Here is an 18,186-nt window from a genome sequence, read left to right as displayed (position 1 = left end):
CAGGCTGTATGGGGAGCAGTGTGTGTGTGTGTGATATGGGGGGTGCAGGCTGTATGGGGAGCAGTGTGTGTGTGTGATATGGGGGGTGCAGGCTGTATGGGGAGCAGTGTGTGTGTGATATGAGGGGTGCAGGCTGTATGGGGAGCAGTGTGTGATATGGGGGGGTGCAGGCTGTATGGGAAGCAGGGTATGTGACATATGGGGGTGTAGTGTGTGAGATCTGGGGGGTGCAGGCTGTATGGGGAGCAGTGTGTGTGTGTGTGATATGGGGGGTGCAGGCTGTATGGGAAGCAGGGTGTGTGAGATATGGGGGTGTAGTGTGTGTGATATGGGGGTGCAGGCTGTATGGGGAGCAGGGTATGCGACATATGGGGGTGTAGTGTGTGGGATATGGGGGGTGCAGGCTGTATGGGGAGCAGTGTGTGTGTGTGATATGGGGGGTGCAGGCCGTATGGGGAGCAGTGTGTGTGTGTGTGTGTGTGTGATATGGGGGGGTGCAGGCTGTATGGGAAGCAGGGTATGTGACATATGGGGGTGTAGTGTGTGAGATCTGGGGGGTGCAGGCTGTATGGGAAGCAGTGTGTGTGTGTGTGGGATATGGGGGGTGCAGGCTGTATGGGGAGCAGTGTGTGTGTGTGTGATATGGGGGGTGCAGGCTGTATGGGGAGCAGTGTGTGTGTGGGATATGGGGGGTGCAGGCCGTATGGGGAGCAGTGTGTGTGGGATATGGGGGGTGCAGGCTGTATGGGAAGCAGGGTGTGAGAGATATGGGGGTGTAGGCTGTATGGGAAGCAGGGTGTGAGAGATATGGGGGTGCAGGCTGTATGGGAAGCAGGGTGTCTGGGCCACTGACAGATACCATTGCTCCAGCGGTCACTTAGTACACAAAGGAGTGTTCCTCTCTGCTGCACTAAGCCACCGCTGGACCTAAACAATAATTCGCTGTAAAATAATAAAATAGATAATTGACATAACTGACAATGCGTTGTGTGACATGTCCAATATTCCAGCTTCTTTCTTCTGCAAATGCCTCAAAGCTGGCATTCTCTCAACATCAGGTGGGAAGAATGCCAGCTTCCAGTCATGCGCAGGAAAAAGAAGAAGCCAGACTGCTGGACTGATGTCATGCATCGCAAGTTCACAATGTAAGTTATTTATTTGATTTTTTTACTGCTAATTACCATTGTTTCAGTCCAGTTGTGGCTTTATACAGCAGGGAGGAGCATTCCTTGCTGTACTAAGTGAACATTGGAGCGATTGATATGTCAATGGCCCTTTAAACATATTGTACGGCTCTCGCGGAATTATATTTCAAAATATGTGGCGTTTACGGCTCTCTTAGCCAAAAAGGTTCCTGACCCCTGTCCTAGAGTATCAGGCCCAGGCTCGGACTGGCCCACAGGAGAGCAGGAGAATCCTCCGGTGGGCCCCTTTGCATTAGTATGCTACTTACCCCCCAAACATGATCGTAGTTGGCACAATACACTTGTTTGACTATGAAAAGACAAAGAAGGCATCTCATTATTCATTTTACAAACTACCCATTTTAATATATCTATATTATTATATAGAAACATATGTAAATTTGTGAATGTAATATATTACAAACTGACCTTGATAACGGATATTAAAAACTGACCTTGATAGTACAATAATACAAAATGATCTGGATAAGATGTCAGAATGGGCAGATACTTGGCAAATGAGATTTAATGTTGATAAATATAGAGTTATGCACCTAGGACGGAGTAATCCTATAGCTGCGTATACATTAAATGAAAGAAAACTCAGGACTACAGAACAGGAGAAGGACTTGGGTATTCTCATTACAAATAAGCTGAGCAGCAGCACTCAATGTCAGGCAGCAGCTGCTAAAGCAAACAAGATTTTAGGGTGTATAAAAAGAGAGATTAGATCCTGCGATCCCAACGTATTGTTACCCCTCTATAAATCCCTTGTAAGGCCACATCTGGAATATGGGATCTAGTTTTGGGCTCCACATTTTAAAAAGGACATTTAGAAATTAAAGTCAGTTCAAAGGCGGGCAACTAGACTACTGCAAGGAATGGAGGCCACCCGTATGATGAGTAATGGAGGCCGCCCGTATGATGAGAGGTTGAAAAAGTTAGATATGTTTAGCTTAGAAAAAAGACGTCTCAGAGGAGATCTCATTTATATGTATAAATACATGTGTGGTCAATATTAAGGACTGCTAATGACTTATTCCTTCCAAAGATAAAACTAAGGACCAGGGGGCATTCACTGTGAGTGTAAGAAAAGCGATTCCGACACCTAAATAGGAAAGGGTTCTTTACAGTTAGAGCGGTCAGACTGTGGAATGCCCTACCACAAGAGGTTGTAATGGCAGATACTATAACAGCTTTTAAAAATGTGCTGGATGTTTCCTCAGTACACAAAACATGGTTGGGTATAGTGACTTAGTGACAAAATGTAGAATTGGTGCAGGAAGGTTGAACTAGATGGACCTAGGTCTTTTTTCAACCTAAATAACAATGTAATATTTGTATGTAGTTGATCAGTAGGCCCCCAAAGTCAATGTTACTGGTGGGACCCTGCTGCCTCAGTATGACACTGATCAGACATTTTATTCTTTCAGAGCTTAGTCCACTAGAAGATGGTTTGGCTATCTGGTGGCCATTAGCTCTACATGTACTGTGTAAGGCCTGGGCTGCTCTGTGACTATGGACATGTAAAACATCTAAATTTGCAGGACTGTCTTACAATGACGAAAGCCAAAGAACTATGTTGCAGTCCACAATAACATATCAGTGAAGGAAAGTGCCGGCCCCAGGCTGCACAGGTGCCGCACTCCTTCACCAATGAGACTTTATGTGCAGATGTGACTTTGGGTGGGGTGCATGACACTTACTGGTTTCTTCAGGCCAGTGTCCATCACCACACTGGACAGTCACCGTCGTGGAAGTCAGTAACTCACGCAACACCAGAATTTGCTTAGCCAACCAGAAAGTTCACTTCCTCTCTGTGTGGGGTACTGCTCCTCGACCTATTTTCCCTGTTATCTTGGACCTCGTCCTTAAGCTCCGGGGACTTTGTCTTCTTCCCCCTAACTATTCACCTTTGTCCAATTCTGGGCCCTGATGTCTCTCTAGCTGGACAACTCTCTAAACCCGTTGGGGTGAGCCGTTGGCTCCGAACCTCTTGACGTTACCTTAGGGTTCCCTGACTGGCCATAGACCACGTCTTCTCACTTTTGAACCCTATTCTTTACTGGTATCCTCTTGAGCTTTCCTCCTAATCTCTTTCCCACCATCTGCCACTCCTCCCTTCCACTATCTTATCCCTATTTTATCTAACGTTTAATCTAAAATCGACTTGCTGCTAGATATCAGCCGTTGGTACAAACACATACATCTTACAATACTCAATAATCTATAAAACAGAGCACATTCACATGGCCGAGCGCATCCGCCCACTACACAAGTTTCACAGTGACACAACAGTAACAAAGAGCTGCAGATTATTGCAACTTTTGAAAACACGACACAATTGTACAACAGTCTTAGAACACTCAGACTCTGCAAACATCAAAGGAAATATTGAGGATCATGTTTGTATTGATTTCTATTGAGGGAGAAAAGAGGTAGAATTAGGTGCTACATTGACAAATCCTGACTGGGGTCATAACTGTGATCCAAACTTCTTCCATTACAATCCGAAATGATGAAGTTGTGCCGGGTCCATCACATTATGGACTTTAGCACCAATATTCAGATCCCATGGTCTTATTATAGCATCTTTTGGGTGTCCCAAAAGTGTATATGATTTTAATGGGACCTGCAAGTAGAATTGTTTTTCTCCCAAAACCATCCGAATCTGCGACAGATGCTGCTAGCAGATGAGAACATCGCCTATGTCTGAATTATTGCATTTAGTTCCTAGTATATACTGTATATGCTTATAAATTGAACAACTATGGACAAAGGAGGAGGCTGGGAGTCATCCATGGTTCCTGCCTTTCATTTAGTCAGGAAGTGATTTCCTTCCTTTAACTTCCAACACTGATTGCAAATAACTTGGAGAAGACGTCTTGTAAGGTTTCTGCTGCTCCTAGTTATTATGTATGGGGTTCTTATTTTGCCTTAAGTTTGCATATTGTATTATTCTGTAGTAACGATGCAAAATTTTATTCCAGGTTGTTGCCATTGGAGGGGGAACCTTTCCTCTATCCAATCCCAAAAATGAAGAATAGCACAAATACAACGCACCCTACGTCGGCCACCACAACCCACAGTTCCACTGGATCCATCATAATCGCCTGGATTGATGGCATTCTGAACCGCATTCCATGTGAGTATTACCGGTCAGATGGACTTTTGTGCATTTCTCTAACTTTTGTGATGTTCTGAAAACAATTTCTGTTTCCGAGGGAATGATGGATTGTTTTGGATTAGTGGCTGTCAGGCCCATCACTCTGAAAGTGATGATACTCAGAAATTCTAAGTTATTGGGGAGTAGATCCTCCATTCTGAACATCATCTATTGACCAGAGGAGCAGATGCCAAAGACATTTCCCAATTTTTGAGGAACCATCAACTTTATACATTTCACAATAAACACCTTGTTTTCAATTAGAACTGTGCAATGTTTTGTTTCCCAGGTGTTGGCACTGCAGGGAAATTGAACAGTTGCTTCTGGGTTTCCCCACAGATTTAATCTGATAGATTGGGATTTGAGCCATAGAACATTGTGTGATAAGCGTATTTTAAAGAGATCGTTCTGACAAAAGTGTACACTTCCTTTAAGAAAGTGAGAGAAAAGTTATCTTGTTGGTTATTGGAAAAAAAATGTATTTTCACCATTGTTGAATAAATATCCTTTTACCGTTACCTGCTGCTTTTTCTTCCTGTTATGAATGGATGAATGGTGGCTATTTTTATGCAATAATCCTATTTATTCTGTCACATTCTTTCCAGTACCACGATGGGCCATCTACACATTGTTTGCTGTGGGACTTTTTTTAATTCTTCTGCTGATTATCTGCTGTTGCTGCTGCTGCTGTAAAAAGAAGAAAAATAAGGGCAAAGATAAAGAGAAAATCAAACTTGGGAATGTGAAGAATAGTGTTACTACAAGCTTGGTAAGGTCACACAAATTTAGATAGACACGGATAGATACATGGATGGATGGATGGATGGATGTACGGATGTACAGACAGACAGACAGATAGATAAATACCGTACATCTATGTCACACCTAAATACTCACTGTTGTTTCAACAAATCTTGCATAAATTGATAATACAAGTAAATATAAGAAATTAAGTAATATATCTTTTTAGTGAAATATGCTTTTCATTCCACTAAGTCATCATCCCCCAATCCCCCGATCCCCATGAAATTACAGCTGATGGTCTGGGAAGGGTGAGGACAAGGAGGGAGTGAAATAGTGCTCCTGCTTTCTAGTAAGTGTTTTATCTCAGTTAGATATGTATTTGTAATGTGGCATAGTGCGGTAGTCATGGGTGAGGTCTGCATCCGGAAGATCTTCCGAAAAAATGCTCGAGATCTCCATTGACTTCCATAATACTCGGTGCTCAACTAGAGCGCGTCTGAGCGTCCAACTGCTGGTTACGAGAACTGAGCACAGCGATGCTCACTCATCACTATCAGTCATTATCAAAATTCTCAATTCCAATGTAAAATCTGTATTTAGTGAAGACTTTCCAATTACTGAGATAGGAGATGGCAGCTGTTAGGGCCTCTCTGCTGAGCATCCTATCCAAGTCACTTAGTCTTTGCTCCTTCAATCAGTCCGCTGACCTAACTTCACTACATCACTCTATGTCGCAATTACCTCCCTCTGTCTTTGTACTCCAGATCACGCTATCTCCTGCTCCGGTCTCCTCTCACTTCACGGACACCTATGTCATGTGGCCTTGTTGACTACCCAGACCCTAGGCCTGTCTCTGTCTCTGTGCCCTATGTGACCTTCTAGAAGGACACTGTCTCTGTACCTAGACCTTAGCCCATCCCACTCAGGGATAGTCCCAAACATTAACTCTAACTGTCCTTGTTAACAGACTGTTGCTTTGCAGAACCTGGCTTCCTCACATGGCAATGCACAACATTTCTACAGGTAAATTAACTCCTGCCTTTCCAGTCGTCGGGAAAAACATATTCATCAGTTATCACAATTTACATTATACATTGCATACTATACAATAACACAGAACATAATACACATTACACTTTACATTATAACAATAGCATTGAAGTCTTCAAGGGGGAAGGTGACATTTTCACAGCTACACTTTTTATGATGCTGCTGCTTCTTGCTACATAGAAACAGGAGAACTATTGGGGTGCATTTTAATATATGGAGAACTATGGGGGTATATTATAATATATGGAGACTATGAGTGTTCATTATAATATGTGGAGGACTGTGGGGGTGCATTTTAATATATGGGGTACTATGGGGGTGAGTTATATTATATGGAGGTACAATATAATATTTGGACGACAATGGGGTGCATTATAATACTATGTATAAAGCAATGTAGGGCTCATTATACTTTATGGAAGACTATGGGGGTGCATTATACTATATGGAAGGCAATGTGAAGTCCATTATGAGTGGCACAGTGGCTCAGTGGTTGGCATTATAGTCTTTCAGCACTGGGGTTCTGAGTCAAAATCCCACCAAAGACAACATCTGCAAGGAGTTTGTATGTTCTCCCCATGTTTGTGTGGGTTTCCTCTCACACTTCAGAGACAGATATGGACCTTAGATTGTGAGCCCCAATGGGGACAATGTTACTGATGTATGTAAAGTGCTGTGGAATTAGTAGCGTTATAGAAGTGAATAAATATTATTATTATTATTATTATATATAGAGGACTATGTGGGGCTCATTATACTATATGGAGAACTATGGGAGGGTGCATAATACTATATAGAGGGCTATGTGGTGTCAATTATACTATATGGAAGGCTACTTGGAGGCCATTATAATATTTGATGGTCTATGTAGAGACCATTATAACATTCTGAAAGCTATGAGGGAGCCTTTATACTTTATGGAGGGCTAATTCAGGGCCATTATACTGTATACAAGCAATTTTACAATGTGATTTGTTTGTGTAGGGTCCTATATACTGTGTGGAGGGCAGCCATTATATAGTGTGAAGAGGTGTGGGGGCCCTTATACTGTATGTAGGCCCATTATACTTCATGGAGAGCTGGGTGGGGGTCAGGGTTGGAGATCATACTGTGTTGGGGTCACCATACTTTGCTGGGGTACAGTTGGGTGATCATACTGTGTGTGTGAAAGGTACTATGGAGGATTCACTGTGGGCTTTCGATGTACGCCCCTGCCTGCTTTTCTCCTTACTAAGTTCCATCAATATGGTTGCATCTAACAGTTAAATGGGAATCCATTTGTCATTTCCTGTTGGTTCAGTCATCTGAATCATATAATCATTCTGCTCTTTTATGCTAGAAGCCATTCAGTTGTTTGATACACAACAGCTAAAGGTAGAACTGCAGGGGAAGAGCACAGCAACCTGACCAATGATAAAACAAGGGGCGTGTCTCAGACTACCGCAGACTCCCTGTAGTCACTGCAATTAACACATAGTCACAAATCACAGCTCAGCCCTAAAAAAGCTGCATTAAACAGGTAGCTGCACCTCGAGGAAAATGAAAATCATGTGAGCAGAGTATACGGTATATTTGCTGTCTTCTATATTCTTTTTAATTATCATAACTGTACTTGGCAAGCTATGTCACATGATTTTATAAAGATGCAGTTTGTGAAATAAAGGTTACAATTTATATATTATATTGCTGCCTTCTAGGTACAGCCAGATATAGAAGGACTTCAAAGGTCACAGGAAAATCAATACCGTGGGAGACTGCAATATTCTGTGGAGTATAACTTTCAGAGAGAAGAGGTATTCGAATTGACATCAATTACAAATGCATACAATTATGTAATAATCTCTCCATTGCTCCTGATAAGCTTTATACTTATACTAACATTTTTTGACCTTCCGCTATTTTTATACTTCATCTATTTTAACAATTTCTTCATGTAGTTAATTTCTCCAAAACATGACCTAATATTTCAAATAATGTTTACATTGGCTCACTGGGATGGATCGTCACTTTATAGGATTTTGTCTGTTTCTGTAAATGATTGATACTTTAGATGCCAACGCGTTTTGATCTGTTGCCATTCTAACAATATGGCATGGCTTACTGTGATGGTAAAATCTCTTTAATGGTAAAAGTATACTTAGTATCTGTAATTTACCTTCCCAGTTTTGAATTTTCTGAAACTGTTACTAGGTAGATCATTGGGTAACCACAATCATTTACAGTCATCCAGACAAGTATCGTAAGGGAGATATTGCCATGATAGCAGATTTCTATGCTGGACTGATTTGGTTCTGGAGACGGGTAGTGTTCATCAGATTGGACACCCCAGAATTAATATTTCCAATAGTAATGGGCTTATAATTTCGTTTCAGATAACTATCGCGGTGAAACAAGCTGCTAGTCTGAAGGCTATGGACAGTGGAGGAACATCAGATCCATACACCATAGTCTACCTCACCAACGATACCCGCAAGAAAAATGAGACCAAAGTGCATCGCAAGACACTGAGCCCAGTTTTTAATGAATCCTTCACATTTAAGGTATTCTGGCTTAAAGCATCGAAAAATAATATATACTTTTCACAAAATGTAGCAATTCAGTTATTCCCTAATACTAGTGAAGAACATTAAAGTGGTTGTCCACTATTAGGACAATCCCTTCTCATTCCTCATGTTTTCCTCACTTAAATAACTTGGATGCTTAGCTGAAATTTCTATTTTCGATTACATACATGTTGTGCGGTTAGCTACCGCTTTGTAATTGTCGGTATCCCAGGCAGTTATTGGGAGGACGATCAAGGCAACCTCCGGAATGGTGAGCTGACCCAGTCTTTTCCTATTTATTCGCATATTAAAATAAAAAAGCCTTATATTCACCTCCTGTGTTGGCGCGGTTTGGCATTGTCAATACCTGCTCTCCTGTGGCTCATGTGAGGTTCTGACGTAACGCAAACTCTGCACCCAATCACCACCGGCTTCTCTTTCCCCACCTTTGGTTATATCAGTAATTAACAGAAAGTGAGCAGCAGCCACATCTCTCCCTTCCTCCTGATTACTTATTCATCAGAAGGCTGGGAAAGAGAAGTCGGTGGTGATTGAGCGTAGTGGTTGTGTGACGTCACAACCTCCCGTGAGCCACGGTATTGCAACGCTGACACTGCCAAACTGCGCCGGCATCGGAGGGGAGTATAGGCTTTTTTATTTTAATGGTGACAAACAAAAGGAATGAGAAGGGGTTGTCCTAGCAGTGGACAACCCCTTTAAAAATTAGGGGCATGAGTGAATAACTAGGTTGCACTTCTCTAAAACCTTCACTGTGAAGAAGCAACGTAATTACCGAGGTAATAGAAGATATCCGGCATCTGGCCTCCATAAAAAAAAAATATTTATTACAAAATATCCATAAAAATCACAAAGATAGACTATCCAGGAAAACAAGTAAAACGTTCAATGGCCAACTCCAAAGGGACAAACAAACGTGTTTCAGACTACATGTCCTTATTCATTGTATATCTGACTACCAAGGCAGTCAACAATCAAACCACCTGCAAAGACCTAACATTTTATTTATTATCTTAGGTAAAGTATAATGATGTCAGCAGGCACCTCCTGATATCGAATATAGACGTTTAAAAGGGAACTGTGATGTGTATAACACATTTCCATAAGAAAGGGAGATCTTCTTTTTTAAGTTTTTGACTCCAATTGATAAATGCTGTGTTAAAATAAGGAAATCATAAAGTAGTCAGTCTTCCTGGGTCCAGCGCCAGCTTCTCTCCGCTGCTCTGGGGTCTGTGTACTGGCTGCAGCAGTGATGTCATGACTTTATGACTGCAGTGCACATCACCGCTGCAGTCAGTCCCTGAGCTCAGCAGCTCTTCTGATGTAAATGGCATTATCTGCTGAGCTCAGTGATTGGCTGCAGCAGTGATGTGAACTATTGTCGTGATGTCACTGCTGCAGTCAATACAAAGAGACTGGAGCAATGGTATAGAGCAAACGCTGAATCCAGGGAGGGTTAATACTGTCTTATTTTATTATTTTAACACAGCACGGGCCAATAGAAGCCAAAACCAAAAAGTGGAAAAGTCCTTTAAATGTTGATAACAACTGTAAGTAAATGTCATTTTATAATCTAACAAGGAAACAAAGTTTGTGAATATTAATCATCTTATTTTAGATCTTGTGAGGAATGTAAAGAGGGTCATTGTTCAATTTTTGTTTGCTTTCATCTAAAAAAAGGCAAAAGTATTTGAGCAATGATACCTTTATTGGATAACTAGCAGCCGCAAGAAATGTGAGGCAGGGACTCAAGCATGGCACTCAAGCACCCGCGATACACGGCCGTGTAATGAGTGTACCCGAGCACCCTGATGTCGAGTATTGAGCAGTGGTGAACTTGTTCGCTCATCAGTACACGTATCTTAACCGTTATTTCACAGTTAGATTACTGACCAATTAGAATATATGTGCCATTTTCCGTAACTCCTTTTTTGTGGGCCAGTTGTCCCCCAAAAAAAGGAGACTGTTCTGTTTTGATCCGTGTTTGGGATTAAAGTCACCAATACAAGTCAATGGTTCAGTGAAAAAACATGTAAATGTATCAAATATTAAATGAAGCTCTTTCTCACCCTCTGACTCCAACACCACCTTTCCACCACTACTCTTGTATTTTTTGATATGTTGCAGTGATGACGTCACGTCAACAGCGCACGTGACCACTGCAGCCAATCACCCAGGGCTCTATGGCATGTGCAGTTTACGTGGGAAGAGCCACTGAGCACATCGACCACATGCTCTATTGATGTGACCTCACTGCTGTAGCCTATCAAAAAATACCGTTTAACCCCATAGCGACGGCCTAACGTCTCAAGACGTTGGAAAAACAGGGTACTTATTATGTTCCGACGCTTTGAGACGTCAGGCCGGAAAAAGCTTGTAGCGCCCCCCAGTGACGGAAAATCTCGGGGGTTTCAGCTACCGGAGGTGTGTTTTTTTGGACCCCGATAATGTGATCGCCGGTATACACCGTATACCGCCAATCACATAAAAAAAAAAATGGCAAATAATACTGATTTCTTTCTCATCTGACATGATCAAACATGTCAGATGATAAAGAAATATAAGCCCCTAGTGCCCCCAAAGCCCCCGGTACTGGAGAAATCAACCCCCACCCCCCCCACCCCGGAACATCCAAAATGGCGCCGAAACGCGCCGAAAACTGCCACCGCCGCCGGCTCTGCATTCATTTCCCTCTGATCTGAAATGATGAAACATTTCAGATCGGAGTGAAATGTCCTCTCCGAGCCCTCCTCCGGGACACCGGAGCTCTCTGGTCCCCCGGAGCCCCCTCCGGTTCTCCAGAGCCCTCCCTCCGGAGCATTCAGGATGATGCCGAAAACTGCAGCCGCCACCGCCTCTGCATTCATTTCCCTCTGATCTGAAATGATAAACATTTCAGATCGGAGAGAAATGTCCTCACCCTGAGCCCTCCTCCGAGACACCGGAGATCTCTGGTACCCCGGAGCCCCCTCCGATTCTCCAGAGCAATCCCCCCTCCCCTCCGGAGCATGCAAGATGCATGACATGTCACATGCGACAGAAAAGTCGTCCCTGCGTCCTGCCAGGTCACCCCCCCGTCAGCCCCAGCCCCCGGTCTTCCCCGGTACCTGTCTGCTGCTCCGGTCCCCGCGATCACTCCAACTCCCTCTGAAAAGCTGGAGACGCATGCGCAGACAGCGGCTGTCAGCTGGCTCCTTGCAAGCAGGGACACTGAGCTCACTACTGCTGAAACTGCTGTACTGTTGACCGGGGGAGCGTGAATGCAGTAATCTGCAGCCACACTCCTCACATGGAGGGCCTGCTGTTCCAGAAAATGGGGGATACGTTCTCTCAGCGTGCCCCTCATATTCTGGAATGAGGTTACTGCAGGTCACTCTGCCCTAGGTTGGACCGGGGCAGTGTGAGTGCAGAATTCTCAGATTACTGCACCCACACTGCTCACAGGAAGAGCTTGCTCTTCCAGAAAATGGGGGATACGTTCCCTGAGCGTGCCCCCCATATTCTAGAAGGTCCAGAACCTCCAAAATGGATTACGGCGGACCGGAATTTTTTTTATTTTCAATAAATTGGTGAAAGAGGGAATGTTTTGGGGAGTGTTCTTTCAAATAAATGTTTTTGTCGTCTTTATTTTTTTTCTATTACTGACTGGGTTAGTGATGTCAGGTATCTGTTTAGATGCTGTGACATCTCTAACCTCTGGGCTTGCTGCAAGGTGACATTATACATCTAGCATCAACCCCATATATTACCCCGTTTGCCACCACTCCAGGGCAACGGGATGAACTGGGGCGAAGCGCCAGAATTGGCGCATCTAATGGATGCTCCACTTCTGGGGCGGCTGCGGCCTGCTATTATTAGGTTGGGAAAGGCCAAATAACTATGGCCCTTCCCACCCTGATAATACCAGGCCACAGCTGTCTGCTTTACCTTGGCTGGTAATCCAATTTGAGGGGGGTCCCACTTTTTTTTTTTTTTTAATCATTTATAAATAATTATAAAAAAACAGCTTGGGGGGACCTCCAAATTGGATCACCAGCCAAGGTGAAGCTGCCAGCTGTGGTCTATAGGCTGCAACCGTCTGCTTTACCCCAGCTGGCTATCAAAAATAGGGAGGACCCCACGTCATTTTTTTTTTTAATTATTTATTTATATTTGGGCTAAATACTAGGCACAACACAATGAAAGTCACTAACGGCACCAGCTTAGAATATGCAGGGGGTAGGACATTATATATGTGTTAGACATCTATCCATCCATCGATCCTAGCTCTTTAGGCTATGTGCCCACAATCAGGATTTGCAGCATTTTGGATGCAGAGTGTTTTCACTGCGTTCATAATGCTGCGTTTTGCAGTACAAGCACAGTGGAAGGATTTTTAGAAATCTCCTGCCCACGTCACTTATTTTCTCTGCAGCATAAACTGACCTGCGGTGCGGCTTCCTGAGCAGCAGGATGTCAATTTATGCTGCAGAGACTAAAGTGTTCTTCGAAGGAAGATTAAAGTCTGCAGCAGTTTGAACCCGGAGTGTATACACAGGTAGCCATTCTCCCGTGGACAACACTCACATCTCTGCAGGAGGGCTTGCACTGCATCCAAGACAGTGTTGCCAGATTGTGGGCACTTGGCCTAAAAGTGAGAAATTTGGCGCAACAGCAACATTTTTGTGAAGTACCTGTAGATTTAAAATTCTCACTTTACCCCTGAATAAAGTGCTTGAAGGGTCTAGTTTCCAAAATGGGGTCACTTGTGGGGGTTTCTGCTGTATAGGTCACCTAGGGGCCCTGCAAATGTGACATGGTGCCCACAATTTGTTTCAACTTTTACAAAATTCAAATCATGCTCCTTCCGTTCCGAACCCTACTGTTTGTCCAAACAGAGCTTTTTTCACCACATATGGAGTATCACTGCGCTCATAAGAAATTGGATAACAAACTGTGTGCTCCATTTTTTGGTATTTCCTCTTGAAAAAATGAGGAATTTTCTGCTAAAGCAACATTTTTCTGAAAAAAAAAAAATCAAAATTTTCAATATGACTACCTAAGGTTATGAAATTCTATGAAGTATCTGTGGGTTCAAATGCACTATACCCCTAGATAAAATCCTTGAGGGGTCTAGTTTCCAGAATTGGGTCACTTGTGGGGGAGCTCCACTGTTTAGGCACCTCAGGGGGTCACCAAACGCAACATGGCGTTCGCTAATAATTCCTGCCAATTTTGCAGTCATCCGGTGCTCCTTTCCTTCCGAGCCTTGCCATGCACCCAAACAGTTGATTTTCACCACATATGATGTATCAGCGAACTCAGGAGAAATTGCACAATACATTTTATGGTGCATTTTTTTCCTGTTACCTTTGTGAAAAAAAGCTACCTGGTTAAAATAACAACTTTGTGGTAAAAAAATTTTTTTTTATTTTCACGGCTTAACATTATAAAATTCTGTGAAGCACATGGGGGTTCAGGGTACTCACCAAACATCTAGCTAAATTCCTTGAGGGGTCTATTTTCCAAGATGGGGCCACATGTTGGGGAGCTTCACTGTTTAGGCACCTCAGGGGCTCTCCAAATGCAACATGGCATCCGCTATTGATTCCAGCCAATTTTGCAGTCTAATGGCACTCCTTCCCTTCCGAGCCCTGCCATGCGCCCAAACAGTTGATTTCCACCACATATAAGGTATCGCCAAACTCAGGAGAAATTGCACAATACATTTTATGCTGAATTTTTTCCTTTTACTCTTGTAAAAAAAAGCTACCTGGTTGAAGTCACGATTTTGTGGTAAAATGTTATTTTTTTATTTTCATGGCTCAACGTTACAAAATTCTGTGAAGCACCTGGGGGTTCAGGGTAGTCACTAAACATTTAGATAAATTCCTTGAGGGGCCTAGTTTCCAAAATGGGTCACTTGTGGGGGCTTTCTGCTGTTTAGGTACCTTAGGGGACCTCCAAATGCGACATGGCGCACGCAATCTTTTTCAGCCAAATTTCCTTTCCAAAACTCAAATACTGCTCCTTCGTTCCAAGCCCTCCCATTTGTCCAAACAAAGGTTTCAGACCACATGTGAGGTATCAACGCGCTCATAAGAAAGTGAGTAACCAACGTTGAGGTCAAATTTTTGGAATTACCTCTTGAAAAAGTGAGAAAATTGATGCTAAAGTAACATTTTTGAGAAAATTATTAAAATTTTCAATATGACAACGTAGCGTTAACAAAATCTGTGAAATACTTGTGGGTCCAAAATGCTCACTATACCCCTAGATAGGGGCCTTGAGTGGTCTAGTTTCCAAAATGGCGTCACTTGTGAGGGGTTTCTTCTGTTTAGGTACCTTAGCGGACCTGTAAATGCGACATGGTGCTCGCAATCTATTTCAGCCAAATTTGCTTTCCAAAATTCAAATTCAAATATTGCTCTTTCTGTTCTGAGCCCTCCCATTTATCCAAACAGAGGTTTTTGACCACATGTGGGGTATCGGCGCGTTCATAAGAAAGTGGGTAACAAATTTTGAGGTCCATTTTGTTGTGTTATTTCTTCTAAAAGTGAATAAATTTGGGTTAGAGCAGCATTTTTAGGTAAAATTTAATTTTTGCTTTTTTTCATTCCACATTGCTTTTGTTCATGTGAAGCACCTGAAGGGTTAATAAACTTTTTGAATGTGGTTTTGAGTACTTTGGGGGGTGCAGTTTTTAGAATGGTGTCACTTTTGGGTATTTTCTGTCATCTAGCTCTATCAAAGTCACTTCAAACATGATGTGGTCCCTAAAAAAATGGTTTTGTAAATTTTGATGTAAAAATGAGAAATCGCTGATAAACTTTGAACCCCTCTAACTTCCTAACAAAAAAAAAATTTTGGTTCCAAAATCACGCTGATGTAAAGTGGACAAGTGGGAAATGTTAATTATTAACTATTTTGTGTGACATAACTCTCTGGTTTAACGGTATAAAAATTAAAAAGTTGAAAATTGCTACATTTTCAAAATGTTTTCCAAAATTAAATTTTTTTCATAAATAAACACAAAAAATATTGTCCTAAATTTGGTACTAACATGAAGTCCAATGTGTGACGAAAAAACAGTTTCAGAATCACTGGGACCGGTTGAATCGTTCCAGAGTTATAACCTATAAAAAGTGACACTGGTCAGAATTGCAAAATTTGGTCTGGTCATTAAGGTGAAAATTAGCTCCGTCACTAAGGGGTTAAGGAAATAGAGATATTTAGCATACAAAACTGGCCAGACTGCATGTTCAGTCGTTTTTGTCTAGATTATGGAGTCATGCCCTCTAACTGTGCACCCCTCCCCCATTAGCCACAGGTGATCTTATACTATAGTAGCAGGTTCCTACTTGCCCATACACATGGAGGTTTGTACCAAGAGAGAGGCATTTAGTTGGTTCCAAGTATATGAGATATGCCTTGACGTGGCTACTGGGCAGACATAGAAATGGCCTTTTTCGTATGCTAAATATCTACTTTTTCCTAGATTTCCTTAAGCAGTAATGCATGTCTATATTCTTGCAATCCTGGTTTATATGATTTAGCATTTCAGAGTGCAACTGTCTTTTTTGGTATTATATGTCCTGTTCAGTTTTACACCTGTTCAGACTGTGTGTTGGGAGTGCCATCAGTCTTTTTTTTTTAATCAAAAAAGACCATTGCAGAGGCAGGGAGGCAGTACTGGAGGAGGGAGGGTGAATAAAAGCATCTACATCTATATTTATATATCTACAAAACTACAAAACTTTAGTTTACTACAAATTTATGCATGGCGACATATTTAAGGATTATTTTGCTTTTTAATCACAATTTCATGTTGAATACAGAGTTTAGTAACTTTGTATATACATTTATATACATTCTTATCTGGAATTACTCCTGAGTTACAGCCTTTATTGTAATCGAGAGCACTTTATACACAATTCTACTGTCTACAAACCTATGTGCGCACTCTGAGTATTTGCATCTTCTGGCAGAAAAATGCACCAAAACCAGAGTGCGTTTTTGCCGTGTTTTTTGAATGTGTCTTTTCCATGCGTTTCTCATATTGAAGTCATTGGGTGGACGGGCTGAAAAAACATACCAAAAACTGACACCAAATCTGCAAGGACAAAATAAGCAACATGTGCACAACGCTTCAAAATTCTCATTGACTTTACTGGTATAAGGATTTGCATGCAGTTTTGTGACAAAACTGCACCAAAAAATGCATAAAAACCCACACTTTATGCATATGACCTAAAACTGCATATATTTGCGTTATAATTGTTGGCAATTTCTGGCATTATTATTATTTATTATTATTATTATTATTATTATTATTATAGCGCCATTTATAGGTGAGTAAGTTTACATTCTGCCCCCTTTTTCTTGCCAACGTGGAAAAGTGTTGTGAAGTGCACAAAAAGTTGCAAAATGTTAGGCATATGTTCTGTGCAACATAATTTCCTTTTTACATCACGTTTTTGTCACAAAGTCATAAGATGAATCATTGGTGCAAACAGCCCAAAAAGGGCCCCTGTGCAAGAACAGTATATGGGCTCCGTGCAGCCCAAGAGCTCATCAAAATGCACAATTCCACCTGCTTTGGAGGTAGAAATGGCCCCCCCAACCTCTTAATATAATATAATTATATTTATTCATTTATATAGCGCTATTAATTCCACAGCGCTTTACATACATTGGTAACACTGTCCCCATTGGGGCTCACAATCTAAATTCCCTATCAATATGTTTTTTTGGAGTGTGGGAGGAAACTGGAGAACTTGGAGGAAACCCACGGAGAACATACAAACTCCTTGCAGATGGTGTCCTTGGTGGGATTTGAACCCAAGACCCCAGCGCTGCAAGACTGCAGTGCTAACCACTGAGCAATTGTGCCACCGTGCCGCCCTCTTGGACCCCTGTGTGACTGCACAGGCTGCACCGATTATATGTCCACCCTTAAGATTAATCCCTATTGAGTATTTGTGCACATTACACATTCTATAGACATCCCTGACAATATGTTGTATACTTCAGCTTCTACAGACAGAATTACAAGACACGGAGGCGGTGATGCAGATCTATGACTTCAATCGTTTCTCGAAGCATGACGTTATTGGTGAGGTGAGGCTTCTGCTGCGGGACATGGATCTTCAGCACGTCATTGAGGAGTGGAAGGAGTTGAGTGATGCATCAAGCATGGAGGTGAGCAGCAATTATGTCAATGCAGTCACTGCTACAAGTGCCCCAAGGTCACCATGCCGGGAGCAAAAGGCTTTCCCACTACGTAAGAGAGAGGAAGGGGACACGAAGAACACAGAGATACAGGAACATGGCATAGAAATAACATAGTAATATAAAAATACTAGTAAAATGTAAATGTAGTATATTGTCTTAATAGTCTACATGGCTCTTATGCAGAAGGACATCTGTGATCAGGTAGTTTAGACAGTAAATCCAGATCTGAGGCTTTTCAAATGGTTACAGATCTGATACCAGATTTCAG

At 42.2% G+C, this 18,186-nt stretch overlaps 1 protein-coding gene across 3 annotated transcripts in view; it reads left to right on the top strand.

Moving 5' to 3' along the window:
- SYT8 (synaptotagmin 8) overlaps positions 1 to 18,186 on the top strand; it is a 61,607-nt gene that overhangs the window by 30,987 nt on the left and 12,434 nt on the right. For 2 of the 3 annotated variants that reach the window (XM_075327019.1, XM_075327017.1), the window contains exons 2-6: positions 4,175 to 4,329; positions 4,956 to 5,119; positions 7,842 to 7,937; positions 8,517 to 8,684; positions 17,718 to 17,885. In XM_075327019.1, coding sequence (XP_075183134.1) covers positions 4,221 to 4,329; positions 4,956 to 5,119; positions 7,842 to 7,937; positions 8,517 to 8,684; positions 17,718 to 17,885 — 705 coding nt within the window. In that variant the 5' untranslated portion in view covers positions 4,175 to 4,220. Of the gene's footprint in view, positions 1 to 4,077; positions 4,101 to 4,174; positions 4,330 to 4,955; positions 5,120 to 7,841; positions 7,938 to 8,516; positions 8,685 to 17,717; positions 17,886 to 18,186 lie in introns of those variants that run through there. The other variant, XM_075327018.1, reaches the window with a different exon arrangement.

This window comes from Anomaloglossus baeobatrachus, chromosome 10 (assembly GCF_048569485.1).
Source record: "Anomaloglossus baeobatrachus isolate aAnoBae1 chromosome 10, aAnoBae1.hap1, whole genome shotgun sequence".
Lineage (NCBI taxonomy): Eukaryota > Metazoa > Chordata > Amphibia > Anura > Aromobatidae > Anomaloglossus > Anomaloglossus baeobatrachus.
This window is presented reverse-complemented; position numbering and strand designations above follow the sequence as displayed.